This window comes from Prionailurus viverrinus, chromosome B2 (assembly GCF_022837055.1).
Source record: "Prionailurus viverrinus isolate Anna chromosome B2, UM_Priviv_1.0, whole genome shotgun sequence".
Taxonomy (NCBI): Eukaryota; Metazoa; Chordata; class Mammalia; order Carnivora; family Felidae; genus Prionailurus; species Prionailurus viverrinus.
Genome location: NC_062565.1, coordinates 142,749,412 through 142,766,292, shown reverse-complemented (window position 1 = coordinate 142,766,292; position 16,881 = coordinate 142,749,412). Strand labels below are relative to the sequence as shown.

The 16,881-nt window shown below is 43.1% G+C and overlaps 1 protein-coding gene across 2 annotated transcripts in view; it reads right to left on the bottom strand.

Annotated features, from left to right (window-relative positions):
* The window catches only part of SNX9 (sorting nexin 9), a 125,916-nt gene that overhangs the window by 51,474 nt on the left and 57,561 nt on the right, over positions 1-16,881 (bottom strand). For both annotated transcript variants that reach the window (XM_047858259.1, XM_047858258.1), the window contains exons 2-4: positions 16,189-16,275; positions 13,617-13,691; positions 12,223-12,348 (exon numbers count right to left, since the gene is read on the bottom strand). In XM_047858259.1, coding sequence (XP_047714215.1) covers positions 12,223-12,348; positions 13,617-13,691; positions 16,189-16,275 — 288 coding nt within the window. The remainder of the gene's footprint in view (positions 1-12,222; positions 12,349-13,616; positions 13,692-16,188; positions 16,276-16,881) is intronic.

Here is a 16,881-nt window from a genome sequence, read left to right as displayed (position 1 = left end):
GCTTTGAGCCCACTGTGCAACTATCCAGTAGGGAAGTCATTACCAGAACGTTCACGTGGTGCTACGAGAATGCACTTTTCACTCTCCAGGTAGGACTCTCTTGTTAAGTAAGTGGTGGTATTATTTCCATTTTATAGACACAGATAAACTTGACTTTGGAAATCAATTAATACAAAGGAGGCCATCAAGATGATCCAGTTTTCCACTTAAAACTAAAACTATTTAAAAAAAATACAACATATATGAAGCGGTTTTCCAATCATTGGGCATCAGACAATAAAGGACCTGATCCTGCCTAGAGAGACTTTCTAAGCCACGGATTAGGGATGAAGAACCCACACAAAGACCAGTGGTCTCTGTGAATTGAGAAGACAGAACTGGCAGCCTGGAGCGGAAGGCCAAAGAGGAAAAGAGCTGCACAGAGAACCATCTGCGGACCTGGGCCCTGGGCTCATACTAGGCAGCGGACCACACGCAAGGATGAAGTATCAATCTCTCGCATCAGATGGTTCTCGCCGGCCAGAGTGGAAAACCTCACGAGTCACAGGGCATCGGGTACACTACTAAGAAGGGTTTGCCTCAGTGGACAGGCAAAAATACCCCTAGATTAAACGTTGCTCTGGTCCCACTTCAAAAAGCTTAAAAATAATGTGACAGGATTAAACTATTTCTAAGTAACTTAACTGTATACCAGAACAAGACCCAAAAATATTTATGGGAATACAAAAATATCCAGCATATAACAAGGTGAAAATCACAAGGTCTGGCTTCCAATAAAAAAAAAAAATCAGGGGCGCCTGGGTGGCGCAGTCGGTTAAGCGTCCGACTTCAGCCAGGTCACGATCTCGCGGTCCGGGAGTTCGAGCCCCGCGTCAGGCTCTAGGCTGATGGCTCAGAGCCTGGAGCCTGTTTCCGATTCTGTGTCTCCCTCTCTCTCTGCCCCTCCCCCGTTCATGCTCTGTCTCTCTCTGTCCCAAAAATAAATAAAAAACGTTGAAAAAAAAAAAAAAAAATCACCAGGCATGAAAAGCAGCAGAAAAATATGAACCATAGATAAGAGAAAGACCGATCAATCAAAGCTGACCCAGTAATGACACAGATAACAGAACTGGCAATATTTAAGAGCAAGAAAGCTTCCAGATATCGATGAGCTAGAGGAAACATTTTGAATGGGCTTCCAAGGGGTGACAGTTATAAGCCTAACAAAGAAAAACCCACTCTGGTGGAAACACATTGAATCAATGTAAACCGCTGGGTCCACAACAATACCAAAAAAAATAAAATAAAATAAAGATGGGAAAACTCATTTGTCACTACTTGAGGCAGCTATTAAAACAACTTCTTACCTGGAAAACTGGGAGTTAAAGGGAAGGAACTAGATATCTATACCTAATTCCAGCAGAAATTGTTTCCCAAGGTAGCTAACTAGCTCCAACTGGTAAAGGAAAAGAGCTATTTTACGGAAGAAAGCCACCTCTTACAGTGTGGGAGAAACAGCCTGACTGATTCAGGCAAGGCTTATCATTGGTGGTAAACAAATAGGAGAATGGTTACCAGCACTGAATTAATACCAGACAGATGACCTTCTGGTCACAAGGAAACAATGTAACTAGACAGTGGAAGCACAAGACTGTCATCAACTTGACCCAAGGTCATTGTGATCAATGACCAGACACTACGTCTTCTGATGCGATATAGCATGAATATAGGATATCCCTATGGTATATTCTTGTCTCAAATGTTCAGTTTGAATCCACTGAGCCTTTAGGTACAACTTCCAATTTGTAAGAAGTACAGAGGATAGAGGAACAACTTGAAGGACACCAAAGGAACAATGTGACAAATCCAAAAGGCTGGAATTCTACAGTAAAACTAAGTCAGAATAAAAAAGTAGGGATTGTGCTGGAAAGAAAGGACACATGTGAAGGACATAATGGACATAACCAGACATAACGCTTGGTCCTACACTGAACACCAGTTCATAAACGAGCTTTAAAGGACATTCTGGGGGCTGCTGGGAAAATTAAAAGTGGTCTGGATATTATGGCAGATGAAAACTTACTGAAAAGGAAAGGATCGTCAACCTTTAAAAGGTTACAAACAGCAGGTACTCAATGTGTCTCATCCAGGTAAGCACGTGGGTAACCATGCTCTGCAGGGAAAATAAGGTATGCACCAAGGTGTAAACGGTAGTCATGCATGGTGTGGATGTGACGTTTTTCTTTTTGCTAGCCTGAATTTTCCAATTCTCTACAGTGTTTATGTACCGCTTCTATAATGATAAAAGGTTATTTTTTAAAAAGTATTTTTAAAGAAAATAAAAACACTAGTCTGCAACCGCTGACCGCAAAATGAGAGGTTCTGGTTTTGTTATATTTTGCTGTATTTTCTTCTATATGACATCTTGAGGGGACCTGGACCAGTAAGAAGCAAACTCCTACTTCTGACAACAGGGCAAGGACTTGTGTGGGTGCTGAGATCTGACTCATTCACTGGTCTCCCAGTAAGCAGACAAGATGTGGTGTGAGAAGGACAACCTTCACTGCACACATCACAACAGCATCCATATGGGAGCAGCAGGGACAAGATGCAGAGAAGGGCAATGAGGCCACTGTTTCTGTGTCCTCTGAAACTAGGTTGGGTACTGAGAGTGATTTAGGTCTGAGGATTCATGAAAAAGAGAACATGTCTTTCATTAAGGTTGCTTTTTTTTTTTGCATTTTTATAGTATTCATTTATTAGTTTCTTGATGATAATTTGAAATAATTTGAGAAAAATAAACTGTAGCATTTTGTAAATATAAAAATTAAGTGATATACTCCCAGTTGGTAATTGTAGGTTTGTAGTTCCTTTTTTTTTTTTATTTAACTTTATTTTTTATTTTTTTAAATTTACATCCAGATTAGTTAGTATATAGTGAAGCAGTGATTTCAGTAGATTCCTTAATGCCCCTTACCCATTTAGCTCATTAAGGTTGCTTTCTATCTGGCTCTCTACCAAACCGGCAAACAAGAGTACAAAGGACATACGATGGCTCGACAGAAGTCAATTCATGGTCACCGCTCTGGCTGCCCACCTGGTTCCTTACAGGAGACGATCAATCAATACAGGTCAGAGTAGACCACTCAGTCTGAGAAGCCTGCCAGGTAAGAGGAGTCCTGAATCACGGGCTCACTGCCCTTCTTGTTGTTACCTTGGAGCAGAGACAGTGGAAGCATTCCAGGGCTCCCCTAACACCACACACGGGATTTCTCGCCGTGCCTCCCTCACATGCTCGCAACACTCTGTTGTCAGCTGGCCCACCCTGCCCTAACTTATCATTCCACTCTCCCCTCATACATGGTCTCCTGCTTGGAAGGGAAGATGGAAGGAAGGAATTTTGTAACTAGAAACGTCCAGGGCAAGACTTTGTCCAGGGATAAGGAACAAAAATGAAAAGAAAGTTGCCTGCTCTGTGAAGGTTGAGGCTTATTATAGTTTTTCTTCTTTCGTTTTTGTAACTCATCTGCTTGACCGAGGTACTAAAGTCTTTACCTGACATTTTCTCCTTCATCAGATTGTAATGACCGTGTGCCAACTGTGTCAGGAAAAGGGAACAGAAAGCAAAGACTGTGATTTCTACGCCAAAGAACATTTCAATAGTTTCTGACAACAATTTAACTCTTTTTCTCAAAAGAACCTACAGGAGGTACAAAATCTCTTATGTAAAGAGCCTAGCCATTTCTACTTGGAATGTTTAAGAATTTGAAAAATTTCCTGTTTTCTTGTTTATAGATCTTTTGCTCAGAGGAAATTACCTAATTGTAATTCATCTAATTCAGATAAACCTCGACTAACTTCACAAAACCACTGGTCAGAATATAACACTTGTACCTTCTTTTAAGAATGAGTCTAGATCACAAGAACCGATGAAATCCATTTGCACTAACTGCAAATGACCCAAAAAGTACAACTGGTTTAACAAGCCCTTTGTTAATTCATATTCTGAACCCACAGATGTCAATTCCAGATATTTATTTTTTAAATACAGAATATTAAAACAGTACAATTCATATTAAGAAATGGGGACATCTGGGGGGTGCCTGAGTGGCTCGGTCGGTTAAGCGTCTGACCCTTGATTTCAGCTCAGGTCATAATCTCACGGTTCGTGAGGCTGAGCCCCACATGGGGCTCTGTGCTGACAGTGCAGAGAGAGATTCTCTCTCTCCCTCTCTCTGCCTCCCCTGCTTGTGCTCGCTTGCTCTCTCTCAAAATAAATAAAACATTAAAACACACACACACACACACACACACACACACACACACACACAAAAGAAATGGGGATATTTGTATTAGTTTAGAGAGTTTACTCACTTCGTCAGCACGAAGTCTTAAGTAATATCGGTAGCTTTATGTCCCAGATAGGATGAGGCTACGAGTAACCTCCAGATGGATCTAACAAAAGTCCATGCAGGACAGGCTTAGGGACACTTGTGATGATGGGCCGTGCTAGAACAATGCTCACTGGCCCTTCACCAGAGCTGTTTTAAGGTAAAAAACAAAACGAAACAAACCCTTTGCTTCTGTCATTTGTTTCCTATTAGACGAAAGCAAACAACGACAAACCACCCTAAACAATGAATTTCATAGCATGTACTTTTTTTTTAAGCATTTTGATTTTTTTAGCGTTTATTTATGAGAGAGAGAGAGAGAGAGAGAGAGAGAGAGAAACAAGCAGGAGAGGGGTAGAGAGAGCAGGAGAGAGAGAGAGTCCCAAGCAAGCTCCATGCTCAGCATGGAGCCAGACGTGGGGCTCGGTCTCATGAACCATGAGATCATGATCTAAGCTGAAACCAAGAGTCAGATGCTTACGTGACTGAGCCACTCAGGCGCCCCTGATAGCACGTAGTTTTGGAAAGGTTCCCTAGGTGCATAAAGCTGTCTTATATAAAGCAAGGATCCGTGATCAATAAAGCATGGAAAATTAGTATCACTAGCCTAATGCAGTTTTGGGGAGAAATGTCAAGAGATCCTTTAAATAGATGTATACAACCTTCCTTACAAAGCTCTGTAAGCAACTAAAAAGAATTCACATGGGGGTGGGGAGACAGAGAGAACCTTTCCAATAGGGTTTTGTAAAGAGGAAATCTCAATAAGAATTATGAGAAGTCTATGGCATTACAGATCTCATTTGAGGTAATGAAATGTGACATTTTCTTTTGATTTATTTTTAAATGGTCTACAAAATGGCCTTAAAATGGCCTAAGCATGGATTTGGGGGTGGGAGGGGGGGTGGAATGAGAAAGGGAAATGTAGTTCCAACATAAAATTACTATGGTCTTCCTTATCCCTTAACCAACAAAAAAACCCTTCATAACAAATATCATTACACTGAAAATCTCTGAATAAAAAGATGTCATTTCCCTAAATACCCACTTAACTTTGAGCATGTGTTTAATATCCAAATGGTTAAAAGATAGTTAACAATCTCAGTGGGTCTCCTGTAGGAGAACGAGCTACTTCTGACTGGGAAAACCGGTGGGTGTTAGAATGAGGTGCTATGGTGGCTCCCAGTCCCCCAGTCAATGTTGAGAACACAAACCTCCCTAGAGAGAATTCGGGTTGGACTCAGTCAATCTCATAACATTTTCCATTGTAAAATACCTTTTTAAAAAAATTGTTCATTTACTTATTTTTGAGAGAGAGAGAAAGAGTGTGTGCGTGAGAGTGCAGGGGAGGGGCAGGCAGAGAGGGAGAGACAGAATCCCAAGCAGGCTCCGCGTTGTCAGTGCAGAGCCCGACACAGGGCTCGAGCTCCTGAACCAGGGGATCATGACCTGAGCTGAAATCAAGAGTTGGATGCTTAACCGACTGAGCCGCCCAGGCGCCCCTGTAAAATACTTTTTGCTGTATTGACAAACGAACCAAAAAATCACTCCCACATTTGTAGAGGACTGTATTATGGTGCAAGGCCTCAGAGAGGTTAGGGGAGTAGAAAAAATAAGACAAAATCTCTGCTTCTCACCAAGCTCGCAAGTTTATAATTAAGTAATATAATCTGTGATTAAGAATCACAAATAGCACAGAGGGAATCAAGAAGAGAGAATGAAAGACAAAAGAAAAAAAGAGGCTTCATAAAGGACACGATATTTGAACCTCACCCTGGGCGCTGGGCAGACTTGAAAGATGGAAGGGGTCACTCGATCATTCCTGGAGGCAAAAGCAAAAGATACAAAGAGAAGGTGGGACAGCATGGGGTCCATCTGGAGAAGGGCCAGTTTGGCTGGAGCCTATCATAAGGACAAAGTAAGGATGGGGCCATGTGGAGGAATCAGACAAACACAACAGGCTGGAAAAAGTCTGGTCGCACCTCAAGTTCAGATGCTTTTCTTACACAAGTTCCCTACCGTGCCTTGTTCAGCGTCCACCTGTCCCACTCTGACAGGGTAGTGGCTACCTGCTCGACGGATCTCTCTCGATGCGCAGAAGGGGTCACTTGGTTCAGGAGGCGACGGGGGAGCCCCTCCGGTTTCTCGAGCAAAGAACCGAAACACTTAATCTTCTTATCGTAGAGGCAGTGGTGTGCAAGATACTGTCACGAACGATTATTAAATCTCTATCAAGTACTACGTTACACACTTGAGAAGCAGCTCTCCATTTACTCGCTCCTACAATCGTACGAGGCTTCCCAGGTGAGGAAATGGAGGCATGGAAGGGAAGAGCCTGACCCAAGTCTCGCGGAAGTATGAGGCCTGGGATTAAAAGCGAGGGTTCTTCCCGTCCTTGCCCATGTAAAGGATGCAGGACCCTCCCGTCAGTAACTGTGGCTGCCAGCGGCACTTGGCTAGGGTTTTATGAAAGAAGGGCAGTATGAGCAGGTCAGAGAAAGGAAAAGGGAAAGGGAGAAGGAGAAACTACTTCTGTGGGGGAAATGGGTGGTTGTGCTCATGGTCTGAGACACAGAAGGGACAGGCGGACGGAGACGTTCAACAAGAGGCCGGAAAATGAGCAAACTGAAGAGAAAATTCGAGACTGGAGACAGGCACAGGGCAACACCCACATGGCAGGAGAGGGAGAGGCTGGAAGAAACCAGGGCAGATGCACGAGAACACCCCTGGAAAAGGGAAGAGGTGAGAAAAGAGGCAAAGGATTTATTAAATGCCTTCCGTGTACGACACCACTTTCTACAAGGGGCCTAACCCTGCAATTCCGGAAGCCACAGCTCACACAGCGTCACATTCAGCTCTGGTGGCAAGGCTCTGGTGCTTCCCGCTACGCCACCCCACCCTGGGGACGGTGCTGGTGGCAGGGGATGAGGAACCCGGCAACAGGAAGACAGATTCATGGGGAACTGGGAGGCGGTGTGGTAAAGACAGAAGCAGTTCATCCCAGGGATGTAGATCTTGCCAGTATTTCAAGATAGAAAAATAAACCTCTCAAGTCAAAGGCTTCAGATGAAACAGCTAGTTTCACAGAACTTTTAATTCACGTGTAATCCCTATTGTTCTTCTTCAGAAAGTACAGGGGCGTCTGGGTGGCTCCGTAGGTTAAGCGTCTGATTCTTGATTTCAGCTCAGGTCGTGATCTCACAGTTCGTGGGTTCAAGCCCCACGTTGGGCTCTGCGCTGACTCGTGCAGAGCCTGCTTGGGATTCTCTCCCCCTCTCTGCCCCTCCCCCTCAAAACAAATAATAATAAAAAAAAAAAACTTAAAAAATTAAGTACAAAACTTCCCATTAATTTCTCAAAAGTAAATACTCCACAGAAGCAGCCACCTCCGAGGTTTGTAAAGATCTATAGTGAGAAGCTTCTCAGAATCAAAGCAATGGTGTAACTGAAACACTGATAACTGGGTGAAAACCAAGACTGGGGCGACTGTCCCCACCCGTGTCTGAATGGTGGCTGGTGGCACAGCTGCGACATGAAACGCTCTTGCAGCTGGAAAATACCAGATACGTCCCTAGTAACAAAACTAGTATGAACCACTAGAAACTATTCTCCTTTTCTAAAGGTACTGCAATAGTGGTCCTCATCCACCTTAAGATCTGTATTAGAGTAAGAAAACGATGAGAATTCGATTCATTTCCTGGTTATGCTTCAATAAATGTTCTACACACAATTTGCATCTGTGGTGTGTGCGTACTCAAGCACGGGAAAGATAACATTACTGATGTGCTTTTAAAAAAGAATCAGATGTGGGGCGCCTGGGTGGCTCAGTCGGTTAAGCGGCCGACCTCGGCTCAGGTCACGATCTCGCGGTTCGTGAGTTCGAGCCCCGCGTCGGGCTCTGTGCTGACAGCTCGGAGCCTGGAGCTGCTTCGGACTGTGTGTCTCCCTCTCTCTCTGCTCCTCTCCCACTCACACTCTGTCTCTCTCTCAAAAATAAATCAACTTTATAAAAAAAAAGAAATTGTTTAAAAAAACAACAGACGTCCACACCTGTACATCTAAACCCACACTCCTGCTTCCCACCACGTGGCCGCCCTGGGCTCTGCCTGGCCAGGTCCCTATGGTCAGACGTGTGTGTCCCCACGTCCTCATGTTGGACCCTCGCACGGTGAATCTGCAGCCCACGTGGCTGAGTCCCAAGGGGAGCTCTATAAGTAAACTCAGAACTGCTGGGGCACAGAGTAGATGCATTTTAAATATTAATGCATGTTACCAAACTGTCTTCCAAAAGGCTTCGTTAATGTATCCTTCCCCCACCTTTGCAGCAGAATGCCTATCGGCATATTCCTTTCCTCACATGGGGTATTAAAACATTTTAATTCTCTGCTAATTTAATAGCAGACACTAAAAATGAGTATTTTCCTATATTTATTGGCTGTTTGTACTACTTTTCCAATGAAAAATCTGTTCCCACCCTTTGCTCATTTTTTTTTTCTCCTGAGCTGTTCATGTATTTCTATAGATTTGCAAGAATTCTTTGTATGTTAACAGAATTAGCCGGTTTCTGTGGTATGTGGGCAATATTTTTCTAGTTTAGTATTACTTTTTTACTTAAATGCATCCATTCTTTCCTTAACGGCCGCAAGACGCTGTGCTGTCTTTCCATATTCCAAGGTTATGGAAAAAATGTCATTGATATTCTCTCCAAGTACTTAAAAAATAAACAGCTTTACTATTTCCAAGCTAAATTGTCCCAACACATTTAAAGAATAACGCATCATATTCCTCTGACATTTCCATTTCTAGCCTATACCACAACCAACAACTGGACTATGTTTTACAGATAAGGGATCCCCCCATGAACCAGTAAAGGGAGAAAAAGATCACAGTGGGTCATTGTGATAAAAGTACCCTGTTCTCTCCTCTACACCAGTGACTGCATGACCTCTGCAGCTGCTCAGTAAGCAGCTAGAACCAGAAGGTACCTCAAGCACCCTGAAATGAGGAGTTTTAAGAAAAACCCAAGGAAGTGCTTTTTACATATTAAATTACAAATTTATGAACTAATTACTCTGACATGTAGGACAGATTAAGAATACAAAGTCAAGGAAGGGTCAGACAGATTAAAAAATAGCGGGCTCAAAATAAGCTATTCAAGGAGATCTGCAGACGGATAGAACCTTTTAGAGAGATTAAAAAAAAAAAAAAAAGATACACGATTTAGAGGAAAGATACAACAGTCAGAAAGTTTGATAACCAGGAGCTAAATGCAGAGCTTTAATCTGCGTGTGTGGGAAGAAAGCCAACTTTCAAATCATCGGTGCCGAGGACAGCAGACAGATGCTGGTTCGGAAGTGAACGGTGTGCGGAGGGGACAGGGGGTGTGCCCTGCACGGCCTGACCGGGGGACAGAGAGAGCCGGCGCCTCTGACATACTTGTCCTCCAAATCAGACTGAGCTCTGGGAGAGAACACAGTGCCAGAGTAATTAGAAAATCCCAAGAGGCACATCCCTGGGACAAAAACAGTATTTTCTCATTGACATCCAGAAAATGAAAGAATGAGTAAACCCGACAGCAAAAGTTTTAAAAGCTACTAATTGATAATGGCTGCCTGGTTTCTTGGTCAGGACAGTTTTCATGGTATGTATGAACATCATCACCATTTTGGCCTATTTAAGTTATTTTCCTATCCCAGATAACCGAAGGCATAGACGGTTATTAAAAATATTTTTACTTGATTTAAATTAAATCCAAATGCTCAGTTAATTATGGTCATGCTTGCTTTATGTTGTTACTTCTAGTTTCAGTTCACTTTTTCTTTGCTTTCAAAGGATCTGGCTAGATTTAGTATGTCCGAACGGATTAGTAAAATCCAACTTCGAAAAGGTGGTTATATTTTCTTCTAAACAACCTGGAAGAAAAAACATTTATACTTATGCTAATCCGTCTGTATTGCTACATTTAAACACCGAGGAAGCTATTTCACAACAGGGCAAGACTGGAGCCTGACTGCAACTTTGTGTGCAGAGTGCTTCAGCCTATCCTGAGATAATGGTTGATGTAGGTCCTTGAATTAAAATAAGACGAACTGGGACGCCTGGGTGGCTCAGTCGGTTGAGCATCCGACTCTGATTTCGCCTCGGTCACGGTCTTGCGGTTTGAGTGTCTGGGCCCCACGTCCAGCTCTGCACTGACAGCAAGGAGCCTGCTTGGGATATTCTCTCTCTCTCTCTCTCTCTCTCTTTCTCTCTCTCTCAACACTAAAAAAATTAAAACAAAAATAAGATGAATATTTCCATCTTTTGTTTCCTTCATTTATTCTATGATCATCTGAACATCATTCCCTTTTATTAAAATGTTGTCTTTTACTCAGTGCAAACCCACTTCCCTGATGTTTTTGTCTAACTCAGTGAACTCAGCTGGTTGACTTTGCACCCGGGGGACATCTGGCAACATCTGCAGATAATTTTGGTTGTTACAACTGAGGGCAACGGGATGTCACTGGCACGTAGTGAATCAAGGCCAGGGGTGCTGCTAAACATCACAAGCTGAAGCTCAGGCCCCAGAGGTCAACAGTGCTCGCGCTGAGAATCCCTGGTGAAACTTCAAGGAAGGTTTAACTACCATGGCTTCACAGTTTAAAAAATATGATTTTATTTTGTTGAGAGAGAGAGAGAAAGTGCAAGCAGGAGAGAGGGGCAAAGGGAGGAGGAGGAGAAGAGAGAATCTTAGACAGGCTTCGCACTCAGCACAGAACCCAACACGGGGCTTGATCCCACGACCCCGGGATCATGACCTGAACTGAAATCAAGTGGGACACTCAACCGAGCCACCCAGGTGCCCCTAACTACTACTGTCTCACATTTTATCTTGCGTAGTCTTTAACTGCCCAGGGTCCTCAGGTATTAGAATTACAAAATACAGGCAAATGCTCAACTGTGGTGATCACTCTGCCTCTGAATTTTAAGTATTTGGGTCAGACTAAGTTGTAACTCAGGATGTCCATCAAAAGCTATCTAAAAATGTGTAAAACCTGCAGTTAACATATGGTAATAGCACTTTGAGAAATTCTCTTGGAAGGTTAAAATATAAACATTCTGCACGCAAATAATTCTCAAGCGATACGACTATTAGGCTTCACATAATTCAAAACCTTTTTTGTAGTTAAAGAGTATCACGAAATAACATCCCCTGAAGCCGAGTTGCTTCTAAAGATTTAGGAAGGGTAACATTTTGATGTCCATCTTCTGACTGTTCTTGCTGACACTCGCCCAAGGTAATCATTTTACGATAACTAGGCAGAGTCACCTGAACTGGCCAAACTTTCCTTAAAATCAATGTAGAATTTCAGTGTATTTTTCCCAAATCATCCCACTATTGTAAGTTTTCTAGAAGCAATACAAGATACCGAGTGCTAAGTGCTGGATTTGCAGCCACTGTTACACGTGTAGTGTCCACAAGACGTGGGGGCTCTGAGAGTGTAACGACCATGTCAAGGTCTGAGAAATCGTCTCCTGTTTCAGCGGAGTGTTGACACAGATCACCTCAGCATAGGACCCTGCTTTTCTTTCCCCACTTGAGAGAATATTTGTACCTTACAAGGTCCGTGTTCATATCATGCCAGACTTTTAAAAGCAACTCTCAATGAACACCCTGCATTCTCTCTTATAATCATCTTTAAAAAGTGTTTAGCCCGCCTAACAGGCAAGTTCTTTGTTAATACCCAACAGAAACGCCACACACACATCTAACAGCTATTTTGTTTATGCTTTCCGGGGATGGCAATGGCTCGGAGGCATCACAAGCTCTCACAAATGCGCTGTGCTCAGTCCAGCCAGATGATGGAAGACTCACCTGGTTATTACTGTTGGCAGCTGATGAATTGGCCTGAGCGGCACTCGCTGAGAGAGAATCGAGGAAGGCTTGGTCGGCCACTGAATTTCCACAAGAAAATGGGTCTTTTCCATCACTGGGCAAGATCTGAATATTAGAAAGAACCACAGTTATTTTTATAGATTAGGGTTATTTCAGAGTTAGAGTCTCTGAGGGCAAGCAAGAATTGTCATCTATTATGGAAAAGGGGTTTATATTTTTAAAAGGTAAGCAAGCCCCAGAACATCTGTATTAACCATCCCTTTCTAGAAGTATGCAGAGTTCTAGAAAATGCAATTAATGCCAGCACTAACTTAAATCCTTAGATTTTTCTCATTCTTGTCTATTTTTAGAGTCCTGAATACACAGTGCACCGAGGTAAAGCACAACATAAGTATAAGACAGGTGGACTGAGTCCAGAGGCCCGTGAACCCTGTGGAACTCTACAGAAGAGGTTGGGGTACATGCATGGGCACATATTTCCGAGAAGGGCCCCAGATTTCATCAGATTCTCCAGAGGGTTCAAAACTCCCCACCCCAACTCTCGATCAGAACAACAGACGGACAGTCTTCCCATTCTGCAGGCAGTGCCCAGGTAAACATCCTCCCAGGGCATTATTCCTCTCTGCTGGAGGGGAACCATAGGCACCTTGTTCTTGTTCAGTTTTACTCCCAGGGCACCAGGCCACCTTAGTTTCAGTCACCTGGGTGGAAAGGCAAGCTCAGTTCCCAGGACTCAATTTTGAGTGACCTACAGACAACCAGCAGGGGGCGCCAGGAGTCTGGCTCAGGGTGGGCTGGGGGGGGGGCGGTGTCAGCTGAGTGGGTGTGTCCCAGGCTGGGAGGCTCCTCCCAGATGCTGTAACACTATCCTTGGCATCTATGGGAATACAGCTTAAAACCAGGCAATAGGTCCCAGAAGTTAGTTCATCCAAGACCCTCTGTCTATGGAAATGGGGAGAAGGAACTGAAGAGATATGTCCAAAGCCAGCACAGAGAGAAGAGAACTACTTCAAAAAAAAAAAAAAAACTTTTTAAACTTTGTGAATGAACTCTGTAATGTAAACAGTATTATAGGCAGCAGCTATTACACAACATAAACACAGGAAAAATAGGGGCATTTATTCAGAGTACTTAAAAGTTGCTCTCCCTAAAAGGAACTTAATCTAAATATGGAGTCACTCTTTGGAGCACAGGTCTATAGGTAATATTTTTTCTTAGTTCTACTTCAATGTATTGTTCACATTTTACATAATTACCAGGTATTACTTTTACAGTGGAAACTTTCTGATCAAAAATAAAGTTGCTACTTTCCATAATTCATAAAAAGACGTTTGACAAAGACCAGGTTTTACTATATGACAATAAGTTCTTACTTCGACATAGTCTGTGGGAACAAGCCCTCGTTCTCCTTTGCTGTTTCTTCCTTCTAGCCATCCTCCACCAACATCCTAGTAACGTTTAAAAAGAGAAAAGAAAAAAGACCAAGATTACAGTTGGAGTTGCCTGCAAAATTTTGCTTTGGGAGTTGTCATACAGGAAAAAATAATTAACGTTAAGCTCTTTATTCCCACTGATCTAACACTGTTCAAAGTTTTAAATTCCCAAGGCTTCTCTTTTACTTTAGAAAATGATATAATCTGAAGACATTAAACAAGTAATGAAGATTGCAAAGTAGCCTATTCAACAGAACAGAATGCCATCATTGTGTAATTCCTTTCTATTTATCGGTTGGTGGCAGACTATAAAAATGGTTCGCAGCTCCGACTGTCAAGAGGCAGAAGGATACCACCCCCTCTGGAAGCCGTGATGTGCTTGGTGACCTCTATGGCCAACAGAATGAGGTGGAAATAATACGGGGTGAGTTCAGAGTCTGGCCTCAAGGGGCTTTGCACACTTTTTTCAAAAGAGCTGCTGTGGGAATAATCTGGGTTGCCGGATGATGACAAAAAAAGGCCCAATTTCCTTGTTGCCCCAACCGAAGTCAGCCACCAGGAGGGGAATCGCCAGGCACATGCGTGAGCACAGGTTAAAGCACTTGGCCCAGAGCTGCGCACCAGGTGACTGAAGACAGGAGAGGCATCTCAGGTCAGTAGAACCATCCAGCCAACCCATAAGTTCTTGAGCAAAGCGGCAAAAGGTTTTTCGATTAAGCCACTAAGCTTTGAGATTGCCTGCTCTTTAGGAAAAGCTAACCGATCCATGGTTCCTTAGCTCTTCTGGATAAACAATATTAAATAATAAAGTCCTCTATACCAGAATTCCCACTTTCCAATCCATTATTTCAACAAAGACCTACCTTTTCACCTTATAATAGTAAGAGTTGTCGTAAGTTCATAAATCGCGTCTTAGTTAATAACTACCTGAATCTAGGTAACACATTCTTCTTCAAAAATCACTTTAGCCACAACTTTGTCCATTTGTAACCATGACAGCAACTTAAATTCAATACTATTTTACCAAGAAATCAAGATGATTTCTCCATTAAGAAAAATCAGAAGGGTAAAGAATCTTTAATTTCTCCTATGATTAAAAATAGGACCTAGTTACTTATCTACACCTGGTGTATTATCTAAAGCTTATATACTGTTCCTACCCAGTGATTCTTTTCTGTATCTAAAGCACAGAAGACAAGTTTTGAAAACAGTACCAATATTAAGAAGCCATCATTCTCTTGCTCATTCGCTGTCCTCTGTCCCTGGTCTCCGTGCTGCCCTCGGTCCCTCCCACCAGGGGGAGCCCCAGAATCTCCCCCTTTCCTTCCCAGTGCCTCTCGGTTGTCCTGGCAACCCTCCTCACAGGCTACTCCCTGAGGTGTCCAGGGAGCTGGCCTATTCCCAGCTCTTACCCCCAGCTCGGCATTTCCATTTTTATGATGCAAAGCTATAGGGAAGGGCTAATTATTTGCTTTTCTTCAAACTCTACACATCCAACAAGAAACTCATTTAACCTTTCCAAAGAAGCTCTTCTTCATGACTCGTATACTTTAATAAATCTACCATTCTCTTAGGTTAAAGGTCAGAGCCAAAAACCTTATGGATCCTTGCCTCTTTTCTCCCACCAGTATCTAACCTGGCACCAAGTCCTCTGGGGCTGACTCCACAAAGCCTCCCGTGTCTAGCTTTTTCCAACTCCTGTCGCTACCGCCGAAAGGCACATCCCCAGACTCCAGCCACACCAGTTCGTTCAACATACCTCTGCTAGGTTAATTTCCCTGAAGTGCAGGTGTCATCTTGCCACCTGCCTACGACAGCATCAACAATAAAAACCAAGCAAAGCTCTTAAAAGAATCCACTACTTACAGATGAAGCCCAAGGTCTACAGCCTGGCCCACAGGTCCTATCCGATCTGGCTAAGAGCCAGTTTTCTTAGCCTGTCTGCTACAGGCCTACGTGTACCCTGTACCCTTGGGAACCCTTGTTTACCTGTAGTGTTCCCAGCAGAGAGCAAGAGCAGAGGCTCAGAGGCTCAACAGATGTGGCTTTGAATCCTTGCCCCGCCACTTATAGGCAAAATGATCTTGAGCAAGTTGCTTAACCTCTATGTCTCATTACCCTCATTTGTAAAACAGAGATGAGAAGTCCTTAGCTCGTGGAGTTCATGGGGAAAACACATTCAAGAACACACGTGTAGTATCAGCCAGACATCTGGCTCGTAGGGCTGTCAACCAACAATAGCTGTGACTTCCAAGAAACACTGAATACGTTCTAATCTCTGTACCTGTGATCTGGCTGGGATCTGGCTGGGATGTCTCTTTCCATTTCTGTCTGATGGAACCCCATCCAACTACCTTTAGAGGACTTAACTTTTATCAATGTTTATAAAATAGAGTCTTACTTCATCATCAATACTTCATAAGCACCAGAAAAAAAATTCGTGTCGGTGTGAATGATCAATTTATTAAATCCTTTAAGAGACAATCGGGTTTAAACCTAATAGTTGTCTTACCGGATTTGTAATTGTGATGATTTCTCCTTCATTAACCGTCAGTTCGTTATTTCCAGGTTCAGCAGCAAAATCATACATAACCCGAGCCTATTGGGAATAGAGACAAGCAGAGGAAGTTACAAACATAAACTTAACAGTAAAAAAAACAACCTTTATTGTCCACTTTGTAAACATGCTGGTAATGAACAAACACTTCATGGCTGTGGTTATTTTGAAATAAAGGAAGACATATCACCAAAATGATTCATCAGCCCTATTGTGAGGAAAAAGGACACCAAGAATGAGAGCCCCTACTCTGTTTTGGAAAGAAGAAAGGTGGCCCACGCTGCATTTAGAGATCAGCCCCCAAGGTGTTCTCAAAATACACTTGTTTCATCGGCGGGGGTGGGGGGTGGGGAGGGGTGGGAAGCACACCTTTTCTTTAAAGAGGTGAGAGGTGGAAATAGAGATATCGTTCATTCTGGGCCCACTCACTCTCGGGGACCGAAGGAACACACACGAACACACACACACACACACACACACACACACACACAAGATTCATACATGTTTAGATTATTCCCTGGCAGTGAAAATGTTCACTATGCTTTATCTAGAGCCACTGGGATGAATTTTAATAATGCAGTACCCCTGGCCAACTGAACTCAGAATTTCAGATGTGGGTGGCAAGATGTATTTACATACTTCTACTAG